This window comes from Mytilus edulis, chromosome 5 (assembly GCF_963676685.1).
Source record: "Mytilus edulis chromosome 5, xbMytEdul2.2, whole genome shotgun sequence".
In the NCBI taxonomy this organism is placed as follows: Eukaryota; Metazoa; Mollusca; class Bivalvia; order Mytilida; family Mytilidae; genus Mytilus; species Mytilus edulis.
In genome coordinates this window covers 60,744,624-60,768,862 of record NC_092348.1, presented here as the reverse complement: position 1 = coordinate 60,768,862, position 24,239 = coordinate 60,744,624, and the positions used below count along the sequence as shown (strand labels likewise).

Sequence of the window (24,239 nt, the reverse complement as noted above, 5' to 3'; positions counted from 1 at the left end):
CTGACCTGTGAAAGGCAGAGTCTATTTAACAAATTTATCCTTTTTTAAAGAATAATAAAATATAGTAGATATATAGAGGAATATTATTTTGCATATATGATCAGAAACAACTAGAAGTAGAATGTTAACCAGGAATAGATAAATGATTTATACAAACATTCAAGAAAGAAGCAGAAATTTGAGGGAAAAGAAATACTTATTAAAAGAAAATTTATAAACATTTTCATCATCTACACATGCAATATGTGCTTGACCATTTCTCCTAAAGAACTCCCCCGCCGGTGCCCTCCGAAATAATAAATATTGAAAGAATCTCTTATCCAGAAGACATTTTTTCTGGCATTACTTTTGTAGTTAAGATAATAATTAATTCTGTAAGTTGTCAATACATTAATTTTGCTTTCAAATTTACTGTCCTATAATGTCATTTAGTGGCTTTCAAATATTCATGAAGGGTTTTCATTTTATGTTGCATATTTTTTTTCAGGATAGCTTTTGTAGCTTACCTTACAGTAAAAAAGTTTATTTAGTTTATTGCCTAAAGATGTTAGAATTGCACTATCTGGTCTTCTAGTAAGCAAACGCATAGGTGGATCCAGGGAGGCCCGCCCCCCCCCCCCCCTTTTCGTGGGAAAAATTTTGTTGATTATATAGGGAATCATTGAAGCATGACTGGAGCAGGCCCCCCCTTAGGAAAAGTTCTGGATCAGCCACTAAAACGGCATCTCTTTTCTTCAATCTGAGTATACATAGGTACAAGAAGATGTGGTATGAGTGCCAATGCGACAACTCTCCATCAAAGTCATAATTTGAAAAAGTTGAAGGTCAAAGTAGTCTTCAATACTTAGTCTTGGCTTGCACAGAATAGCAAGCTATAAAGGGCCCCAGATATAATGCTCAAGGGTCAACTTACTCAGTAGTGAGTTTTAATGATGAACCACCTCTGTTAAGGTGGAGAAATTAAGATGAAAGATATAATAGTGTTGTTGATTGAATCATAAGTATCTGTATCTATATAAACTAAGATAATCAGAAGTCATTATTTCTTCTCAGATTATATATAAAATACTGCATATTAAAGATATATGAAAAGGTAGGGTACTCATTTTCTCACATCCCTATCACAAAAAGATTCCAGTACATTCACCCTTGTCCTTTAAGATATCATGTCCCAGTTTAAATATGAAGCTTACACCTAAGATATTTGAGTGTGTAGTTAGTACAGAGAATTTACGACAGTAGAACCAGTTTTGATAAATACAGAAATATGGAGAATTTTCGAAAGGCATTCTTTTACCACCTGATTCATGTTTTGCCATTCAAACTTCTGAAATTTTCAACATAAATTCTCTACAAGTTTGATTATAAAATAACACTTTTATGATGTTCATCCTATAACTATGTCATTGCATGTCAAAGCTGTTAAATAATGTCTATAAGTAAAGCTTTAAATGTCTATGTTTTATCTGTCATAGCTGACCCAGTAGCATGTGCCAAGACTTTACTTAATGCAGCTTATGTATTTCATTTATCTCATCATCATGGAGCACATAGTGTATAGCAGGTTATTTTCGCAGATAAAACAAAATAGCCAAAATAAATTCCACCAAATTAAAAGTGTACATGCAAAGGTATTGATAAAAGTTTTGAATCGGCCAAAAGATTTTGTTTACCTTATGAATGAAAATGGTGAAATTTTACACCGGTGAAAAATTACTCGCTATACTGTAAGGTAATCCAGTCCCTTGATTTTCTGTGGAGTGTTCTCAAGACTTCAGTTTGTCTTAATCCCTTTTTTGTTTTGTTCATGGGTTATGGTTTTTGATGCTCCTCAGTTTCTTCCGCTGTTATGTTTACCTGAACTGTTGGGAGTCTCTCAAATTTATAAAGTTTAATGTGTTGTCTCTTAATTCTTGTAGCTGGCAATGTCCTGACCGCTTGCAATAAAAACTTCATAATATGGAAATATAGGGATTTGACTAAGACTGCTTGCTTGCAATGGAATGTTTAAATATTATGGGGACTTGAGTCTACTTGCTTGCAAAACTTCCTATTATGGGGACTTAACTCTGCTTCAGTGCTAACTTTCAACAAAACTTCATATTATGGGGACTTAACTCTGCTTCAGTGCTAACTTTCAAAAAACTTCATATTATAGGGACTTAACTCTGCTTCAGTGCTAACTTTCAACAAAACTTCATATCGTGGGGACTTAACTTTGCTTCAGTGCTAATTTTCAACAAAACTTCATATTATGGGGACTTAACTCTGCTTCAGTGCTAACTTTCAAAAAACCTCATATTATAGGGACTTAAGGTGGTAACTAACACTACAGGGAGATAACTCTGTAAAGTCAGCTAAACGTTTTAATAACGTTGTGTTGTAAAGGGAATGTTAAGCTTCTCAGTGATCAAAATTGGTGTTTGTCAAACTGCTATGTAACCAGTGAAATTTTTCTGACATAACGGTTGGTTCAAAATTTTTGAAATTTTTATATTTTTGTTAGAGGGTCAAAGTAAATACATTATCAAAATTTTATGAAAATTAAACGAGCCAAATTAATTTTAGTGAAAGTGTTGGGTACCACCTTAACTCTGCTTCAGTGCTAACTTTCAACAAAACTTCATATTATGGCGACTTAACTCTGCTTCAGTGCTAACTTTCAACAAAACTTCATATTATAGGGACTTAACTCTGCTTCAGTGCTAACTTTCAACAAAAATTCATATTATGTGGACATAACTCTGCTTCAGTGCTAACTTTCAACAAAACTTCATATTATGGGGACTTAACTCTACTTCAGTGCTAACTTTCAACAAAACTTCATATTATGGGGACTTAACTCTGATTGCTAGCTAAACTTCATTTTAAAAGGGGACTTCACTGTGCTTCAGTGCATGCTTGCAATCAAACTTCATTTTCATTTTATGTATGGGACTTCATTCTGCTAGCTTACAATAAAACGTTATATAGGCCATGGGACTTTACTCTGCTTAATGTTTTCTTGCAGTAACTTCATATTATAGGCCATTAACTCTGCTTGTCTGCAATGAAACTTCATAATACATGTATGGGGATTTCACACTGCTTGTCTGCAATGAACTTTTTCATATGGGGATTTCACACTACTTGTCTGCAATGAACTTCATAATATGGGGATTTCATACTGCTTGTCTGCAATGAAACTTCATAATATTGGGACTTCACTCTGCTTGCTTGCCAAAAAAAATTCATACTTTAGAAACTTGTGGCTATATCATATATTTTAAACTAGATTGGATTCCATAACATTAAGAATATTGATTTTAGCTTAAGCTACAACTCCCATATACATGATATATATGCAAATTTGACTTTGGACAGTTTTTGTAACTTGGTCAGTAATACTGCTGTTAGATCAAATGGCTACTGATGGTATGGTTCACAGAGCTACAAGTGCTTTGGTATTGGCATGATTCAAGTGATACATTTCTAAAGTAAATTTCCAGCTCATTAAATTATGATTCTAATGCAACAACGTTTGTAACGTTCATTTTGATTGGATAACGTCACTTTCTTACATGGCATCAATTGACAATTAATGCAATGGGACGTACGCGCAAGCACAAACGGCATATGACAGATTTTAAATACATGTTTTAACGTTGTTTTCTGTCAGTTTCATTAGAATGGAGATAACAATATTGTATTTTAAGCTCCGACGGCATCAATTTGGGATTTGATGGTCGCAAAAACCAGTTTACTGTCTCCGCTAACGCGTCGCCAGTAAACTTAATTTGCAACCATCAAATCCCCAATTAATGCCGTCAGAGCTTAAAATACAATACAGTTATCTCCTAATTGTTCTAAAGCTAAGGATTAAGCTCACTCATGAAAATAGACTTTGGATGTTTTATGCTGTTTTATGAATAGGTTATTTTGTTCGAGTGCTCTCCAGTGTTTAAACCGATCATGTATTAATTCCAATTGATAGTACATATTGTATTTTAAACCTCATGTGAAATTTTTAAGGCTATAATGTACTGCAAACACATGCTATAAATTTAAAACGTGCTGATATTGTTCTTTCAACAATTTAATCACAGAAGGGCTTCAAAGGCTCTTGACTTATGATTAAACCTACTTTCTGTAATGAAGAGAATGAAATCTGAAACCCAGTGAGATCGATGCTTTATTTTCCCATTTTCGATATAAACTTTGGATATTTTTTTTCTTGGTGTAAAATATCAGCTCTAAGTCATTAAACTTAAATATATTATTTTACAAATACTCAGACATGTCAGATATCAACCAAAATACTTGATTTGGTGTTTGAGTGCATATTTTGTACTTTAAGTTTATTCATACAGAGACCAGATGTTCAATGAAAAACATATCTACATGACAACTTACCTGTTCCCTTAATTTCTAGAAACTATCTAGACTAAATTTCTTGGTAACAGCCTCTAAATAATTTCTTTTACTGATTTATAGTTAGATTTGTTGTGTTGTTCTCCTTTTTAATAATCTGTCTCCGTATTATATTGTTTTACTAATATATACAGAATAATCGGTAGTTTCATTTTTGATACTGACTATATCATGTGGAATATCTAGACGAGCCTGTTAGGGGCAAGTTAAGATATTCCACATGATATAGTCAGTATCAATCAAAGAGCTGATAGCTCTGAAGTGGAAGAAGGTGAATAAAAGGTAACTTGAATTACCATAAAAGCAGCCCCACTAACCCAGGCTGCTTTGTTCCATTATCGTTATAATGTATTTTTTTTCTTCAAACAAAAAAAGGTCATAAGTACATGGATTTCCCATCCGTACAATCATTTTCTATGTTCAGTTGACTATGAAAATTAGGTAAAATCTTTAATTTGGCAGTAAAATTAAGAAGATCATATCATAAGGAACACATGTGTACTAAGTTTCAAGTTGATTGGATTTCAACTTCATCAAAAACTACCTCGACCCTAAACTTTATAACCAGAAGCAGGACGGACGGACAGACTAGAAAACATATTGCCCACAAATGGAGCTTAAAAAAGTAAGGCTCGTTACATACCCGCCAACTTTTGAAAGTTCCCAATTCCCATATGGGTTTTTCCTGCACAAATTTTTTTTTAAAGGTTACAATTTTTAGCGATGTATTTTGCACGATCTTGATTGTCTAGAAAAAGTGTCATATTTGTATGATTAACTAACATGCCTTTTTCTTAAGTCTGTTTGCATGATTCTAGTTTTAATTCGGTAGAAAAAATATACATGAAGCTAGCAGACCAGGGTTTATTTTCCAGAGTAAGAATATTAGATGCTTGTTGAAATTTCCAATTTTAAATTATGCACAAAGATGGACCTTAAACAGGTTGGGAACAACACTCCAAATGAGATTAACCTAACTGGAAGATCAGTATAACCCACTGTAAAAAATGAGCACCAAAAAAGTCATTTATATTCATATTATTTGATGAAACTTTACCCCAAGAACTATGCATCTATAAAGTACTGAATAGTCAAAACATGTCAAAAGAATTTTCTGTTGTTTCTAAACTTATATCTTTTTTAATAATTTGACCCCTCATTTAGAAAAGTTGTTCCAAATATGAATTTTCCCACTTTTGAGTTTAATAAAAATCTTCAAAATGTACTTTATTTTTTTTCAACAGTAAAATGACCCCTTGTTTTAGGGACAGTCCCTCATTTAAGGGACACCACTCATAATTGGGGTGGGGGTGGGGTGGGGGGTCCCAACCTAAATACAAAAATAAAATATGTTACAACCAGTATTATGTCAATAAATTGTCAATAAATTAGTGAAAAAATACTATTTACTATCTTTATCATGTTTTTGGTAGTACAGTAGACTCCGGCCAATGGGATACCCAGATTGTCAGCTAAAAATATCTGATTACCCGATATATTATGCAATAAGACGATGAATGTATATTCATTAAATATTCTACAATAATGAGTAGATCTATTGCTTAATATGTGAAAGGGCTGGAGGATTGATGGAGTGATTTTTATCATTAACATCACCACGATGTTTGTGAAATAAAATTATCAGCTGATTATGTAGCTAATGAATAAATTTGTTTCCACTTGCAGTTTTTAAATCCTATATTTATTAAAATCAATTAAATGTCCTGAAGTATTTATGTAAATTATTATCTTCCATCCATAGTTTGTCTTTACTTGTTTAGTAAACAAATTATTTACATTTTCACACAGGTAAACTAATTTGGCTATAAATAGATTAAAGCATGTCTGTGTAGAATCTCTTATCAAAAATCGTAATTGTTATAATTTTATTTCTTTAAATAATCAAATTTAAATTTATGAAAATATTCATGATTGATAAATTAGTATTGCTTGAAGTTTACGCTTTCAGAGACTATTTATGTTTAGGTCATGGTTCTTCACATAGTTGTAAACAAACCAATATGGCCGACACACGTGATTACCTTTGCACATGTGAAAAAAATATTTCTGACAAAAGTCAGATTTCTCTTGTCAAAAGGAATTTATATTTATATTGCAATACATTCTTCAGAAGGAGGTACATTGAGTTTCAATTATATTTCTTTTTCTATGAGCTTAGATTTTAATCACATTCTCCAAACAGCAATGTATTGCTCTTGTCAACTGAGTCTTGAATAATTTTATAAATAGATTCAAACCATTTGGAGTAGAAGGGCATCTAATTCACATGACAAAGGAAAACAATGAATTAAGACAACAATTTAATAAGAAATATATCCTTTTTATTTACAAAAAAACAAAATCTTCTTGTCTGCAGGATTGCAAATTCGTAACTTCAAGGGCGAACTTGTAAACAGGGCGAGTTGTCCCGATACCAAATTCACGCATGCGTAATACAAATATCTACAGTGTGACAAGTAAACAAATAACGTTCATGTGGATGAGATGAAATCTGATAATTTACATAAATAAAAGGGTCATATTTACGATAGTGATTGTTTTCAATCCTAATTTACAAATTAAATGATTCAGATGCCTAATCATGTGTAAAAATCGGTGTCAGGAATCTTAAGTTGTTATGAAATTGTAATACACGAAACGAATGCGGCATACGGAGGCTCAATGCCAAAGGTCAGCCCCTTAAGTCTTCAGAAGACTTGACGTCTTCTTCCACTAAAAACGAAACTACCTATTATTCTGTTTATCGGTAGTTATGACGTCACGCAATGTATTGCCTGATATTTTCAGTGATAAAGCCAGTACGTTGATACTCGAAAATATTAGGCAGTAAGATCAAAGGGAAAATATACGAATTTAATACCGATAATTGTAGTTCTTGCTTGGGACATTTATATAAGTTATTTTTGTTTGTTTGCTGTATTAAGCTAATACACTGATGTATAAAGATCAAGAATTCAAACCAGAACTTACCATACCTACCATTCAAAAACATTATATACTCTTAACCAACTAATTTTCACAAGCTATTCATTTTAAACGTCTTTCCGGATTTAAAAATAACCCAAATATAAATTGTCGCGAATATGTAACTAGAGGCTCTAAAGAGCCTGTGTCGCTCACCTTGGTCTATGTGAATATTAAACAAAGGAAGCAGATGGATTCATGACAAAATTGTGTTTTGGTGATTGTGATGTGTTGTACATCTTACTTTACTGAACATTCTTGCTGCTTACAATTATCTCTAATTATAGTGAACTTGGCCCAGTAGTTTCAGTAGAAAATATTAGTAAAAATTTATAAATTTTATGAAAATTGTAAAAAATTGACTATAAAGGACAATAACTCCTTAGGGGGTCAATTGACCATTTTGGTCATGTTGACTTATTTGTAAATCTTACTTTGCTGAACATTATTGCTGTTGACAGTTTATCTCTATCTATAATAATATTCAAGATAATAACCAAAAACAGCAAAATTTCCTTAAAATTACCAATTCAGGTGCAGCAACCCAACAACGGGTTGTCTGATTCATCTGAAAATTTCAGGGCAGATAGATCTTGACCTGATAAACAATTTTACCCATGTCAGATTTGCTCTAAATGCTTTGGTTTTTGAGTTATAAGCCAAAAACTGCATTTTACCCCTATGTTCTATTTTTAGCCATGGCGGCCATCTTGGTTGGTTGGACGGGTCACCAGACACAATTTTTAAACTAGATACCCTAATGATGATTGTGGCCAAGTTTGGTTTAATTTGGCTCTGTAGTTTCAGAGGAGAAGATTTTTGTAAAGGATTACTAAGATTTACGAAAAATTGTTAAAAATTGACTATAAAGGGCAATAACTCCTAAAGGGGTCAACTGACCATTTCGGTAATGTTGACTTATTTGTAAATCTTACTTTGCTGAACATTATTGCTGTTTACAGTTTATCTCTATCTATAATAATATTTTAGAAAATAACCAAAAACAGCAGAATTTCCTTAAAATTACCATTTCAGGGGCAGCAACCCAACAACAGGTTGTCCGATTCATCTGAAAATTTCAGGGCAGATAGATCTTGACCTGATAAACAATTTTACCCCACGTCAGATTTGCTCTAAATGCTTTGGTTTTTGAGTTATAAGCCAAAAACTGCATTTTACCCCTATGTTCTATTTTTAGCCATGGCGGCCATCTTGGTTAGTTGCACGGGTCGCCGGACACAATTTTTAAACTAAATACCCTTATGATGATTGTGGCCAAGTTTGGTTTAATTTGGCTCAGTAGTTTCAGAGGAGAAGATTTTTGTAAAAGTTAACGACGACGGACGACGACAGACGTCAAGTGATGGGAAAAGCTCACTTGGCCAGCTAAAAACAGGATTTTACTCATTTAAATAAGGGATGTCAACAAGTACTCGAGTACTCATGTATCGTTGGTAGTACCGAGTGTTGATTACCAAAATGATACCCAACTAGTTGGTCTCTTGTTAGAATGTCAATAGACAATGACCTAGTCCTAGGTAATAATGTTAAGGGTTTTGCAACCATTAGAAAAAGACTCACAATACATGTACATAAAAAACAAAATTTTTTCTTTCCCTTTTGTAAATGATTTACCGAGCAAGTACTCATTATCCCTCGGTAAATTCAACGAGTAATCGATAAGTAAATCTTCACGGAGTTGACATCCCTAATTTAAATACATCAATCAAATTTGAAAATCGTAAAATGGGCTAATGAGGGCCAAACACTAAATAAGTATCCCTGAGAATAAGTTGGTTTACAGTAGTCAGGAATACAAAGAAAAGATGCTTACAAGCAGTATCGACACTTTCCACAATCTGCTTTTAGACAGTTGACACATTTTCTGCACCTTAGTTTACGTTTGCTTTTTTTCATCATCAGGCTTCTTGGTTGGTGTGGTTGTGGTGTTGTTTTGTGTATTTTGATTTTAGGTATAACTTTGACAGGTGGTGACCTAATAAAAGTATCCTGTCCCTCCTCAGCATCCTGGATAATCTCTTCTATAGTTTTCTCATCATCTGAATACGCTATAGTAATAAACAGAATATAGGTTTAAATTAGTATTTCAAACATCTATGTTCTGTTGATATAACTTTTTAAAGACAAAATTTCTTCTACTAGACTTAAACAAGTTTTGGAAGGTTTAAAATTTTACTGGATTTATGAGAATTATCAATATTTAATTGTAAACCAATTTCAGGGAGGCCTGTCCCTTAAAAATAAAAGAGAACTCTGCCAGTGACTTCCCCCCACCATCTCAGAGTTTGTTTGTGTTACCACACATGGCCTGTGAGGACCAAACTCTGATGCCAAGTTTGAGAATATTAACCCAATTCCCTTTCAATACAATCTTTTAGTCATTAAAAGTCAGTAGATATAATAAAATTAGCCCCGCTCGGAATGGATTTTCCCAATATCTTAGGACAGACTGACCCATGTACAACTGCTGTTTCTATGCTTTTTGTGTAATAGTTTCTGGCATTATCAGACATTTTGATATGCATGTAATGATATTCTTCTAACCAAAATATAGATATGTATAAAATAGTCATGTCAAATCCAACAATTCAACAAGACCAACACATGCACAGATAGTTCCTGTAAATTTAAAAAGTACCATAAATCAGATACTAACTTTAGAATATATCAATGAATTATAACATTTAAGTTAGGAATTTTAAATGTTGGTGCATAATCACTTAGCTTTTAATTTTTTCTAAATGTTGCATGATGAATAACAATAAATAAAAACAAATAAATTAAATTCAAATTGTATATAATATGTAAGATATGGCAGTCTTAAAAGATATATATATATATATAAACGAGTCTAAATTGAAAACTACCTTTAAACCTATGATTGCGTTGGATAAAAACCGCAATTTTTATCTGTGTGCATGTAAAACAAATTTTGTTGTAGAAGGGTCTAAAAACAGAACAAACAACATTTTCCAAAAGACTAAAAAAGTGAAAAAGTATATTTAAACAAAATACAACTCGTCTAAACATCAACTCAACATTGTTAGATCTGTAAATTCGCTTTCGCATATGTATATATATATACAAGTATTTAAAGCAGTCGGTCACATTTTAAAGTTTTCAAAAAGTGGTGGTCCAAAGGCTTTGTCTACCAAAACTTTGCATAGAACTGTCATGATTTTTAAAAGAAATAAAAGTGAGGACCAGCAAACTTTCTTTGAAGACCATCATGGGATTTTTTTGAGACATTTAAAATGGTAAGATTGCCTTTTGGTTTAAACGTAACAAACATTTTTTTCTTGATTTATAAAAGTATATTGTTTGTAACTAGTAAAATAAGTAATAAAACACCTTTTTAATCCCACCTGCTTTGTCCAGTTCATCTTGCTTTAGTAATTTCTTCTTCTCTCCCTTGGGCAGGGCACTAAGTGTCAGTTCAGTCTGTGGAAATTTAGCTACAGTTTTACCAAGAACAACGGCTGCCTTCCTACATACATGTTTGATACGAGGACCTCTAACGTTAGATTGTGGTGAGGTATGACTTTCTGGTGAAGTCGTGACATCACTTTGATCACCTGCATCTGTTTGTTGAACAGGAGACGATGGAGAAGGGGGCTCATCTACAAAAAATACAAACAATTGATTTGTGTATAACACAGAAAGTTTAGTTTAGTCTTGTGAAAAAAATGTTACTGCATCGATCATTGTCCACATTGAGGTCTATCCAACTATACAAATCTCAAGACAATTAGTTACAAATCACAGAGTCAAAATTTAAATTAATAATTTCCTTTAACTGTTCAGCTTATCTATCTTTCATTATCACTGGTACTGCCCATCAAAATTTAAATAGAAGAAATCCAAGTATTAAGATACCCTCTCCCCACATAGCGATCAATCTGGAACAACCCTTCACACATCAGATGAAACCTAGGAAACTGGCAACAATTGTCCAGTTTTTTACATCTTCCACTTCTATTTGTGATTTAAGCAACATGCACGTAACAGAAAAGAATTGCTCTGACATATTCAAAATAATCTGACAGTATTGAGTTGTATTTGTAAAAAAAAAAAAAAAACTGGATTAAAAATGTGGTAAAAATAGATTTTCTGGAATGTGGTATATGATTTGGAATCTTCAATAAAGTAAAATCTAAAATAAGGAGCTTCCCTGTCCCTCCAACAGCCATTACATTGCCATTACATTGCCATTACATTACCATTACATTACCATTACATTACCATTACATTACATTTACATTACCATTACCATTACCATTCCATTACCATTACATTACCATTACATTACCATTATATTAATCATATATGTCAGCTGTGATAACATACCTAGATCCATAAGCTCCCCAACAGAAGTATGCATCATTTCTAAATATGTAGGCTGTTTCTTTTCTTCTTTCTTAAGCATTACCATGTCTTCAATTGACCTTGTTCCTTCCATACTTCTAAGTGGCGATTTTAAAGGACTCGTGTGTTTGACTCTAGGTTTTGATATTTTTATTCTGAATTTCGGAACTGGTTTCCCTGCTGATGTAAAATATACTGTACATGCCTTTCTGTATTTGCATGGTCTGCATAAAGATTTGTTTGGTATGGAATTGTCACATGTCCCTTCAAAGACAAAAAAAAATCAAAACTGATTAGAACAGATTATACTTTTATTAGAACATATTATTGAGACTGCATTCTTAATGTGAATAAAATGAAATAACAGCAGTTTATATAAAGTAAATAGAAGAAACCCATCTAACCCTGAAATTGAAACTTTGCCAGCAGTAATTCATAGTTGGAAGAGCCAGAAACCAGCATTTACATCAACAAATATTCTTTAAAACATTATAACAAACCCAAATTTAAAGTGCATGTAAGTACTGAAGGGTAAAGATTGCCTTAATTTATCAGTGGGAAGTAAAATTAAAGTTGATTCAACTTCAATTCTGAACAAAGGAAGATAATTCAAATTTGTAAAAATGACTAACTTTAAAACAGATATAATATATATAATATTCCTGCACCTTGTATCTTGAATTTCTCAAGTTACAACATGTCTTCCATTGATAAATTTTTAGTAATGTTCTGAACTTCATCGATATTTAGAATGTTATGATCAATGCACTATATTTTTTGTATCTGAAAAGTAATGAAAACCTTGGAAGATTTGTCAGAAAATTAGGGTTTTGATTGCATTTCAAGCATTTTTTTTACCCCAAACCAAAAATATAATTTTCATTAAACCTGCAAGGAATGACTAAATAAACTGCACTCCTATTCAGAAATAAATTTTTGGGACACAAATTTAGACCAAAACACTTAATCTGCATATTCCAGATTTGTAGAAGGGTGTTCGTAAAATGATCTGTGAATAGAAAGATATTGCCGTATTTACCTTTGTTTTGACAGGGTTCTTTTCCCAAGGCCGGATCCCGTTTATGCCATTTATAACAAGGATTACATATAGCACCTCTTATCATATTGTTTCTACTATTACTTGTTACTCCACAAACTTTACAGGAATATATTTTTTCTGAAAAAGAAAATAAAACCTCATTAGCAGATGATCAGCAGCATTATACTTATTTTAAAATACCTTATTCAATTCTCTAAATCATAAAACTTGCTTTGAATTTGTTATTAGGATCTATATGCATGGATCTAAATATATCATGCCTTTATTCGCAAGTGTCACAAGCGTCAGATAACTTTCAAACATAAGTTGTACAAATAATTTTTTGTTGGTAAGACAAAATAATTGCAGCACAGTCAGGTCGAAATGTCTTGTAGTACATGTAGTTGTTCACAAAAATGTATGATATTTAGCTGCCTAAATCAAGTGTAACCATGCTTAGATATTATTGCTTTGTCTTATCACCATCATCGTCTTTAAACCTTAAATATTGTACAGCTAACTTTTTCTTTTTAAATTAAAGATTTCTAAATCCCATTTGATCAGGGTAATTTTCATTAGTTTTATCCATTACCTGTGTTTTGATCTGGATCATTTTCAGGACCTTCTTTGTCCATGTAGGTCTGAGATCCTCCAGTATATGTAGAATAACCTAAATCAGACTCATATAATGATAATCTCTTCTTGTTTTTCTCCTCCCTTTTCATTTCTTTCTTCAATGATTTAGCTAATGCTGCCTTAGACCTATTGAGTGCTGCTCTATTTAGCTGTAATTTAGCTTTCCGTAGAATATTATGTCCACTTCTTTTAGTTGCCTCTACTTCAATGTTCTGCTGTGTAAGTGATCTGAATGGTGTGCTGCCAAATTTAGGGGGTGCCATTATTATTGGTGGTGACAATGTTGGAGAATGCAAACTTTGGCCAAGTTTTGATGGTGTTAAATGTACCTTCCTTGCCTCGTTGAAATCATTAGATCTAAAAGGACTTTTATATTCATTTTCTGTTCCTTCAACCATTTTTACTTTTTGACTTGGTCTTCTCTCTCTTTTACCTTCTGTAATCAATGGCTGGTCAAACAGACTAGCTTTTCTGTATATGCCTAGGAAAAAATGTTATAAAGTGCAATTTTAAGTTGATAGATTTATTTTCACACATGGATATTTTTTTTACATACAAATGTATATAAACAATGTTAGGTCAATGTCATAAAAATATAAACTTTTTTGTATGAGGCTGAGAAACTGTGGGAGAAAGTGTTCCATGATGAAATTGACATTGCACAAAATATAGCTGTGTTTATACTATGTTTAGGAAATTAAAAAAAACTATATATATATAGCTAGTTGCAGTATAAATGTAGTTACTTTTACAAACTGACTTGGATGGAGAGTTGTCTCATTGGCACTCATACTGCATCTTCTTTTATCTCTGTATAGTGTATACATGTGAATAACTATCTTCAAGATCTTAAAACTATAATTAGCATGCTAATATGTTCACAGACAAATAATCTAAAACATTGTCAAAGTTTAACATCTCAGTTAATGTTATCTTATGAGTACCTTTGTTGAAGACCTTCTCTATTGCTTTGTAACCATTATTTTCTTGAATTATATATATATGTCACAAAATGTTTGAATTAATGTCAATCTATTTAATATAAAAGTTTGTCTTTAATATAAAAACAGCCTGTTAGCCCCAGACTATTACAATGTTAGTTTGACTAATATTTGCCATGTTTGCATAGCTTTCTTTAGATACAAGAACAATATTGGATTATTGGTTTTGGATTTAGTGGTTGGAAAAGATTTTGGCAGAGATCAATTCACATATTAAACATGTACAATTTTACAAAAATCCATATAGGTATATTCTTACTTGGAGAAAATGAGCCAAATCCAGCAGTGCTTGGAAAGTCTGTCTGAATAGTAAGTTTGTCCATTTTTTTCTGTGATGATGGTGATGTAAAAGGTTGTTTAAAGCTTGATGTTAACGAAGTATCAAACAGATTTTCTTTCTTTTTCTTGGTTATTGGGCTAATTTCATCTTCTATGAATCTTTTGGTTGGTATAATGACTCTTGATGACCTTGAACTTTGTGTTGGTAATACAAACTGTTTTTTCTTCACTGTTTTTTTGTGTTTCTTAGCTGCAGGATCTTCTTTTCCTTTTTTAGCCTTGTCAAGTAAAGACTTTGCAATGTTTTTACTCCCTCTTTTTGCTATAGAACTAACAACTGTAAATTTTTTATCTCGTTCCTTCCTCTTTTTGAATGGCTTCAGACAGTACTGTTCTGGTGATTCGTTATCTATCTGCTCAAAAGAACTAGAAGGGGAACCTATGGGGACATATGATTTACGAGTCACAATATTTAAATACTTCGGAAGACCAACTCCAAATATCACTCTAGATCCCTTAAATCGTCCAGATAATCGGATTCTGTAACCTTGTTCATAAAATTTACGCATTTCAGGGGAGACAATCTTTGGCATTTTGTGGCAAGATGAAAGTGCATGCCTTGTTTCTGCTTGTGGTGTAATTAAATCTTTCCGCGACTTTATAACATAAGATTTAGTAGGTTTAGCAATTCCTTTGGTTAGTAAGTCTTTGTATGAACGACGAATCACTGTTTTTTGTCTATTCCTTGTCCTTTCAGACGTAGGTAAATTATCAATACTCTCCCTCTGTTTGGTAAACCTGGTTGATATGTATAGGGTTGATGTTGGACTAAAGCTAGTGTCAGGAGAAACGGTGGAAATAGGGGTTTCCTCTTCCTCTCCGTATAAGTCTGCCTCATATTTTGCCAGTTTCTTTTCAGCTGCTCTGACATCCTGAGCAGTAAACCCTTGAAACTCATCATCCTGAAAGCATATTTAATAATTTATTAAGAAAAGTCTAATCAATTAATCAGAATTCTCAGACAGCATGTCTTGATAAAAGTTTTATTAGTTAGTTTGTAATTATTATGCAACTATTAGCCATTAAATAACAAAATTTTCATTATGTGTACACATACTGTACATATAACTATAATCTATTATTCTAAATAGTTGGACAGAATTCTTTGGCCACTTTTAAATTAGTACAGTATACATATCCATAGGAGAGATCAAAGTTGGAAGGGTTATTGTATATTCAACATGCAGAGAGCATTATACTACAAGGCCATAATAAATAATAGGTTTGTTTGCCCAAACGCTACATACCCAGAAAAAAGCTGCCTACTCAAATTCTTTTATTGTCCTGATTTGAAGAAGTTTTTTTTAATCAAATAGGCATGATAAACATCTGATACTTAAATTTCTTTTTTTGAAAAAAAAGAAGAAAATGACTACCTACCTACCCACTGTCTCAACGTTTGGGTAGGGTTTGGGCAAACCAAAATATTTTTAAGTGTGGCCCAATAGTCTTCAGACTTAATATCCCTTTTCACTTCTGTTCTAGTACCATGAGTAATATGAACAACAAATTTATTTATTTTGAAAAAGATATTTATGTAGCTCCTTACAACAAAATTAATTTTATTAACTGTGTACGTTATTTTGTCCAAGCAAGGTCATAGTTGTCTCTCTAATTTTGTTTTGCATCTCACTCCCTCTTTTTTTATAAGTTTTGTATTTTTATTGTGTCACAGATCAAATTCATTAGTTCAGTTCCGTCACATGTATGTGTACAATGTACTTGTTTTATTGATTGAGTTAAGTCATTTCAATTGATATTTCATAGTGTGTTTTATGTTATATATGTTACACTATTATTTCAGGTTAGGTTGAAGGGTGGCACCTGTTATATCATTAACGTTTTAACATGCTGCATTTGTTTGCACCAGAATGTGTTAAGTCAGGAACCTGTTGTTCAGTGGTTGTCATTCATTAATCAGGTCATGAGATGTGGTTCATAAACATATAGATTAGACCATTAGTTTTCCTTGTTTGAATGGTTTTATGCTAATCATATTTGGGGCTCTTTAAAGCTTAATGTTTGGTGTAGAAGACTGTAAGAAATTGTGGTAAGAGTGCAATGAGACGTCTCTCTATCCAAGTCACAATATATAAAAAGTTAAACAATATATTGTGACTTGGATAGAGAGTCGTCTCATTGTACTTTGACCTTATATTATATTGTTTAACTTTTTATATATTGTGACTTGGATAGAGAGTCGTCTCATTGCACTCTTACCACAATTTCTTATAAATAAAGCCATATAGATATATATAGATCCATATAAATAGTGTTGCAAATATAAACATCACACACATTCAAAAGGACACTCCAGTGCATCAAGGGTTTTATTACCTGACAATTCTTAAAGGGAAACTTCGCAAAAAAATCAAAAATCTATATTATGTCCATTCTGTATAAAAATGCTCAAATTTATAGATATTAAAGTTTTATTCCGCTAAATAAGAGATCACCATCGATTTTAAATTTTGAGTATCAGTTCTCTACTCTCCGCCATCTTGTCACCTTCTCCGATGAAAAATCACGATATGTCAATAAACCACAAAGGAACAAAACTACAGTAAACGATGTAGTCGTAATTGCGTGTCGATATCTTGTCAATCGTACGGTTGTTTTATCTGACTGACTAACTTGATACGGAAAATGGTCTTATATTTTTAAATAACCATATAGTCTGTTATTTTTAAACTGATAATATTGTAATTAGTTAAAAAGTCAAAGTTCAAATCATAAAATGATAAATAAGTGTTCCGTGGAAATTGTTTTCGAAAATCTAATTCGTTCATAATTCTTTCAAGTAATAAACTTTATTTAAATAAATTCGGATCTTCCCTCATCTGATCACCAGCATGGCTAAAGGTATTACTCCCAAAGGTATTGGAAGGGGTGTAAGGTGACACGTCCAGGTATTCAATCGATTTCCTGTCCGGCGGGCTTGCAAGTTCATGCATCGTTTCACTTCTGTAGGTATTGATCAGTGTACACGACCGTTACTTATAACTTTCCATTTTGAACTATCAGGTGCATGTATAATATACATTTTTGTCTTGCGTGTCCGAAAGTGATATAATATACTAGTCATTACTGAACTCATACGCTTGTTTATAAATAACATTTCTGGTGTAAAGAATATTATTTATAAAAAAATAATAATACAAAAAAAAATAATTGAAGAAATACAAATCTATTTACATATTTTTCCAAGGGTTAATTTGGGAAAATGTAATATATACTCGTTGTCAATAGTTTAGGACAGATTGGAACATACCAGAATTATTGATCTAAAAAAATGTGCGCACTTGTCGACGATTCGTGTATACATACGCCTGGTAGAAAGTTACGGAACTATAGTCAGTAGCGCTATTTAAAATATGTATACATGTATACATTGAACATAAGAAAGAAACATACATTTTGTGTAAATTGTGGTAAAAGTTTTGTAAATAGACTAGTCCACGTATGCCAACAGTATGTAATCAACGAATTCGATAGACTATTGTATACCAAAAGAAGAAGAAGAAAAAAAAGAAACAATTTGATTTAAATACAGGTCAATTTATAACTTGCTTTGGTTCATCGAAGTTAAGAACATAGTAAACTCACAGATTTATATATCAATTAAATTGTTCTCGAATAAAGGACGAAATTCGTCATCATCACAATTGTTCCAACATTCATGTAAAATATATGCAACTGGACGTACACTAATAATCCCCAAGGAATGTGAATATTTTCTAGGAAAACTATTGAGTATCAATTTCGGGATTTATTTTCTTTCTTGATATTCAATGACAGCAATTTAAAGAATAAACTGCTTGTCGGATATTTGTCCGCTTTAGGGGTATTCTTGCAAGTTGAACAGACTTATAATAACATTCAAAAATAGGGAAAGATAACATTAAATTCGTTGTCTTTTAATTTTAAACATCGTTGATCAAATAGTTATTTAAGTATATATATACGTTGGGAGACGACGATTATTATAGTTGTCTCAGATTTTAATAAGGACGTTCCCGATTATGAATAAATTTGGTTGACGTTTATCACACTTGAAAAGAATATCTATTCGTAATTTTTCGATTCCATTACAAAAATATTTTTTTCTTTATTCGTACATATTATATTCCGCTTCGGTAGAGTTATCTTCAGATAGTTTCATATATTAATTAATACATGGCTTTCAAAAGTCTAAATGTAAGTGCTCTCGTACATTTTTTCGCCTAATAAAGACAAATAAAAATGATTTAGTAAAGCTATTTCTAATTTCTAAGTCCCCCTTTTTTATGAGACATAAATCAAGGACAAGACTTGTATATCATTTCATTCTGACATATGAATTAAGTTTCCCGTCTTTAACCGAAAATTGTGTATTTCTTAGTAAATTAACTTATTTGAATTCAAATAAATAATAGTACCAAATATAATTAAATAATTCCACGGCGACCAATTTTTATTTGTCACCAACTTGAATATGTATTTTTAATGTGTGTATTAAATGCTACCACTGATCCGAATCGGTGCATTACGTTTGCGCGCATTACCATTACATTTGCGCGCAAAAATCATTACGTTTGCGCGCAGCTTTCCATTACATTTGCGCGCATTTTTTTGGCAGGTAAACTCAGGTAAACTCAGGTAAAATACAGGTAATAATGCTTATTTATCTATTAATTTGTTCAATTATTTATAAGTATCAGTACCCCTTCCGTTAGTCTTAGTATGTTGTCTCTTTGACACATTCCCCATTTCCATTCTTAATGTTATCAAAAGGCACATATTTTGAAAGTATTCAATCAGTAATTTTTTAGGGAAAATACAGGTAATAATGCTTATTTATCTATTTTTTTGTTCAATTTTTTACAAGTATCGGTACCCTTCCTTTAGTATAAGTCTCATAAGGCGGGGAAAAAAAGAGATAAAACCGCAATTTTTTTTTGATTTGCAGACACAATTCAATAAGTCAAAGGTGTATGTAAAATTTTCAGAAAATCCGTGACATAGCCCATTCATATATTGTAACTTGACCTTAAGCTAGAACGGAGTTTTTACTTGCTTTTAGAATTCAATATGAACAGTTTATAATTTGACTGATAAACAAACTATTTTTAAAATTAATAATTGATTAATATGAAAATACAAAAAAAATATTTATTTATAACTTAATATAATTTTTATTTATATTTTACCTGAGATTACCTGTAAAATAAATGCGCGCAAATGTAATAAAAAGCTGCGCGCAAACGTAAAAAAATTTAATCCCTAAATGCGCGCAAACGTAGTGCGCCCATCCGAATAGACAGTCACACCTGGCGTGGTTAAATACCGAAGTGCAAATAACAATTTACCTTTCAACAAGCCATCTACGAGTATTGCCACGGAACCGTGAATACACACATCGTATAAACCTAGCCATAGCAGAGATAGTAAAAGGTCAATAATAGTACACCAACATATTGTCTTTACAGATTATTGTACTTTAATTTGTTCACCTTATCAGTCCGAAAATGCATTTATTAAAAATAAATTTATAACTTTTTGTGTTGTCTACAAAAATAATTCGAATATATACGTTTAACATAGATAATTTATCTCACGAATGAGTACAATTGAACGTCTGTGCGTTTTATCTTCTTATTATCGGATGGTTATTAGATAAAGCATACGTCATCGGCGCGCTTACGATTACGTTAAAATATGATTAAAAACCAAGACTTTTAATGATTGTATTTTAAATCCCGGCATGCAAAAATCAGGAGAAAACGTCACGACCTACAGGAAGTAGTTGATATTTTTTCATTAATTATTGAATTTCTCCTTTATTACTGCACATATAGCGATAAAACTTTGTGAATATATATATTATGTCATAATGAACATATTTAAACCATAAGTAAAAAATCGTGAATTTTCCCTTTAATGACAAATTTTCTATTTAGATGTCATCTCGCTAAAGAGTTTAAAATTAATAACTATGTTTAACTTTAAGGTTTCTATCCCAATGATTTCAAATTACAGACACCACAGATAAACAATGTACAGTAATAACTAAAGGTGTAATACCACCAAATCATAGTACGTCACATCCGGTTGTATACGAAAGTACATGTACATGTAGGTCTAAAAAAATATTCCTTTGAATTTGACAGTTGTAGGTAATTAATTCTACATTTTATTGCAGTAAAAACATTTCTGTGTCATAAACATATGTCTTGGGCATTTCAAAACACCATTATTTTTTATTTGGGATTTCTATAGAAAATTTTGTAATATTGAGGTTACATGGTGACTAAACCTTGTACACAGATAAAATAAGGGGAGAAATTTGATTGGTTAACTTAATTCCAATGATGGTTATTTTCTTATATCATGTATATGCAATGAAATGTTATGTGAATTTTTTTCTATAGTACTGGACAGGATAAAACTTTACTCATGCCAAGTATTTCTTTATTTGAAACAAAGATAAATTCTGCACATTTTTTTGAAAAGTGCAAATTTAACAGAGACTAATGGGGGAAAATCAATGGTGGTATTACACCTAAAGGACTACACAGCTGCATATCTAAAGTTATAAATTTGTTTCTAAAACAAAACAAAAACCACATTTCACCTAAGTCACTTGAAGTGGTAACCCAGGCCCTAATAGTAATCCAATAAATATCCTACATAGAATATGAAAGTTCTGAACATACTAGGACTAAGACTTGTAGTAAAAGGAATTATTCAAGTCATAAAGCAGGTCCACTTCAACTAGTAAGTAAACTAGACTTTTTACTAGTCTGAGATTACTCTGAGGTCCAACAGCTGTATTGCCAGATGGCCCAAGCTTTGTCTGGCAAAACAGTTGTTAGACAGAGGTCAGAGTAATCTCGGACTACTAGTAAACCAGTGCAGACATCCAAACATAAAAACTGTATACATGTACATTGTATATGCAACTCAGATTGTTTATCTTAGTAGACAACACTCTTCTTGTGTAAAAGGAGTAGGTCCGGTAAGGCCCCTTTTTGGCCCAAAAATATAACAGTTTTACAAAATTGTTAAAATGTAAACTTTTAGTTATTTATTTGACAGTTGAATGCTTCTGCTACATAAATATGGGCTGTTTTTGACAATACAATGCACATATATCGGGTTGTAGCACCATTAAGTCATGCTAAATTACTGAAATCTTCAAAATTCTATCATTTTAGTTAAATTTTAGACGGTTTCCGTGTAAAACGAAAGTGGCCGCATTCGTGTTCATCCTTAATATTGCAATGTAAGTTGTATTTTATGATAATACATAACATATATAAAGGTTGTGGATGAACACGGATGTGGCCACTTTCATTTTTGACAAAAACAATCTGAAAAGTGACGTTTTTTTTTGGCATATTTGAGAGATTTTTCATATTTGAGCTTCAATCGGATCGTTTTTAATGACTTAATCAGTTAAAATCTTTCACATAAACTAATTGAATCAAGTGAAATAGACACTTAAGTGTTTAAAAAGTGGTCAAAATCTTTCTTCAGATGAAACTGAAATTTGAGGCCAAAATGAGTCCTTACCGGACCTACTCCTTTAAAAATAATCTTCTTATAGTTGATCTAGTCTTTAGAAAATTCAAGTATGATGTCATATGTCCTGTTGTAGTGTGCGCCGTTAGCCACTAGTCCGATGCCCCAGACTAGTAAATATTGAATCGGACTACTGGAAATTTTCAAAATTTTATATAGTCATATAGGCACAAGTTTTGATATTTAGTTTCTGGACTAGTAGATGAAAAAGTTTTTGGCACAGACTGCTGTTGTAGTGTCAAAACTTTAAAAAGGGTGTTTTGAAACTTTTTTTTACATTGGAGCAGGATGAAATAAACAATTTTAATTTTAATAAAAATTAAACTTGATAAAAAGAAGATGTTCAGGTAAACAAGGTAAAAGTGTCAAGTTGTTTGTTACTACATTTGTACATATATCATGTATATTATTGAAGAAATCAGAAATGTCCATTGCCATTGACAAACTGTACATTGTCTTAACCTTTGAAAGACATCAATGACTTCAGAAATAGTCATGTAAACTAATGATGCTGGATAAGCCAATCAAAACACATATTTTCTGATTTCAATTTCATATCACTTTTTCATAACTATTAACTCTACAAGAGAAATATTTATTCAAGTGAGAAATATACCACAAGCCACATCCATAAGAGAAATTCAACTCTTTTTGAATATATAAACTATACTATTTAAAGTTTTGATGATTTCTCATTGGTGATATATCATTGCTTCTGACTTCCTGAGCTGTATTTATATTTGATTAAGGACTTTCCGTTTTGAATTTTCCTCAGAGTTTAGTATTTTACTTGTGATTTTAGTTTTTAAAAGCCAGCAAGCAATTTTACAAGCCAATGCTGTATGAATTGTGGTTAAGCATGAAGACTGCTTACATATATATTTTAAAATAGGACACTTTTACTGTATTACTTATATAATTATTTAATCTGCAAGTCATAAACTAACAGGAAAACTACAAAATTTGTTCTAAATTCTACATGAAAATTTAATGAGGTAATTCAAACAAAAAGACGAAGCAAATTTGTTCAATAGTTTTAGATCTCTTTGTTATCACTGTTATTTTGAATAAGTTAATATGTTTCAATAACAGACAAATATCAGTTCTGCCAACTTTTCATGAAGCAAATGCATGAGATTTGGCCAAAATGGAAAAGATCAAAGAGAAAAAAACAGATCAAAGGAAAATGACGCCAAAAAAGCATGAACATGCGTGAGACTTGACAGCCCTGCAAATATATATGCAACTGAAAAAATATCAGTCTATTATCTATAAAAAAGAATGGAACTAAAAAATAACACAGAATTAATCACTTGTATTTTTATTGATTTGAATGATGATGAGAGACTCAACTGCAAATGAATATCAACACTAAGATAATTTGTATACTTTCACAGTCTATAAATAAGACTGATGCAAGAAATGTACATTTCTTCAGCCATTTTGACTTGGTCTGTTTGAGAAAATGGATTATTACCTCTCCAAAAATGCCAATAATTCTGCAATTCGAAAGAATTGTTAGCAATATGTATATGCATGTGTTTTCTTATAGATTGTATTTTACTAGAATCTATATCTGAGAGCACGGAATTGCTTTCAATATATTAAATCTGACGAAATGTGTACGTTTGTAACGGTAAATATTATCGGTGGAAGCCATTTTGAATGAGTGAAATGTAACAAGTTTAGTTACCTCGTCAGATTCCCCGCATAGTTCTCTGAATTGTCGCAACCCTCTGTGGATATTAGCAACCCATGCTAACACAGGATCCTGGAAATTATCAGCCTCATCGGCACCATATCTAACACCTAATCGGCCAAATCTACAGCCGGGACGACCGGGGAACCTCAGTCGCGCCATATTGTAGGGAAATCCCAAG

The 24,239-nt window shown here is 32.0% G+C and overlaps 1 protein-coding gene across 1 annotated transcript in view; it reads right to left on the bottom strand.

Annotated features, from left to right (window-relative positions):
- The window catches only part of LOC139524119 (histone-lysine N-methyltransferase 2A-like), a 69,421-nt gene extending 45,182 nt beyond the window's left edge, over positions 1-24,239 (bottom strand). Inside the window, exons 1-7 of the mRNA XM_071318694.1 lie at positions 24,053-24,239; positions 14,717-15,698; positions 13,413-13,937; positions 12,821-12,958; positions 11,764-12,045; positions 10,782-11,036; positions 9,230-9,464 (exon numbers count right to left, since the gene is read on the bottom strand). Of these exons, the coding sequence (XP_071174795.1) occupies positions 9,230-9,464; positions 10,782-11,036; positions 11,764-12,045; positions 12,821-12,958; positions 13,413-13,937; positions 14,717-15,698; positions 24,053-24,220 (2,585 nt within the window). The 5' untranslated portion in view covers positions 24,221-24,239. The remainder of the gene's footprint in view (positions 1-9,229; positions 9,465-10,781; positions 11,037-11,763; positions 12,046-12,820; positions 12,959-13,412; positions 13,938-14,716; positions 15,699-24,052) is intronic.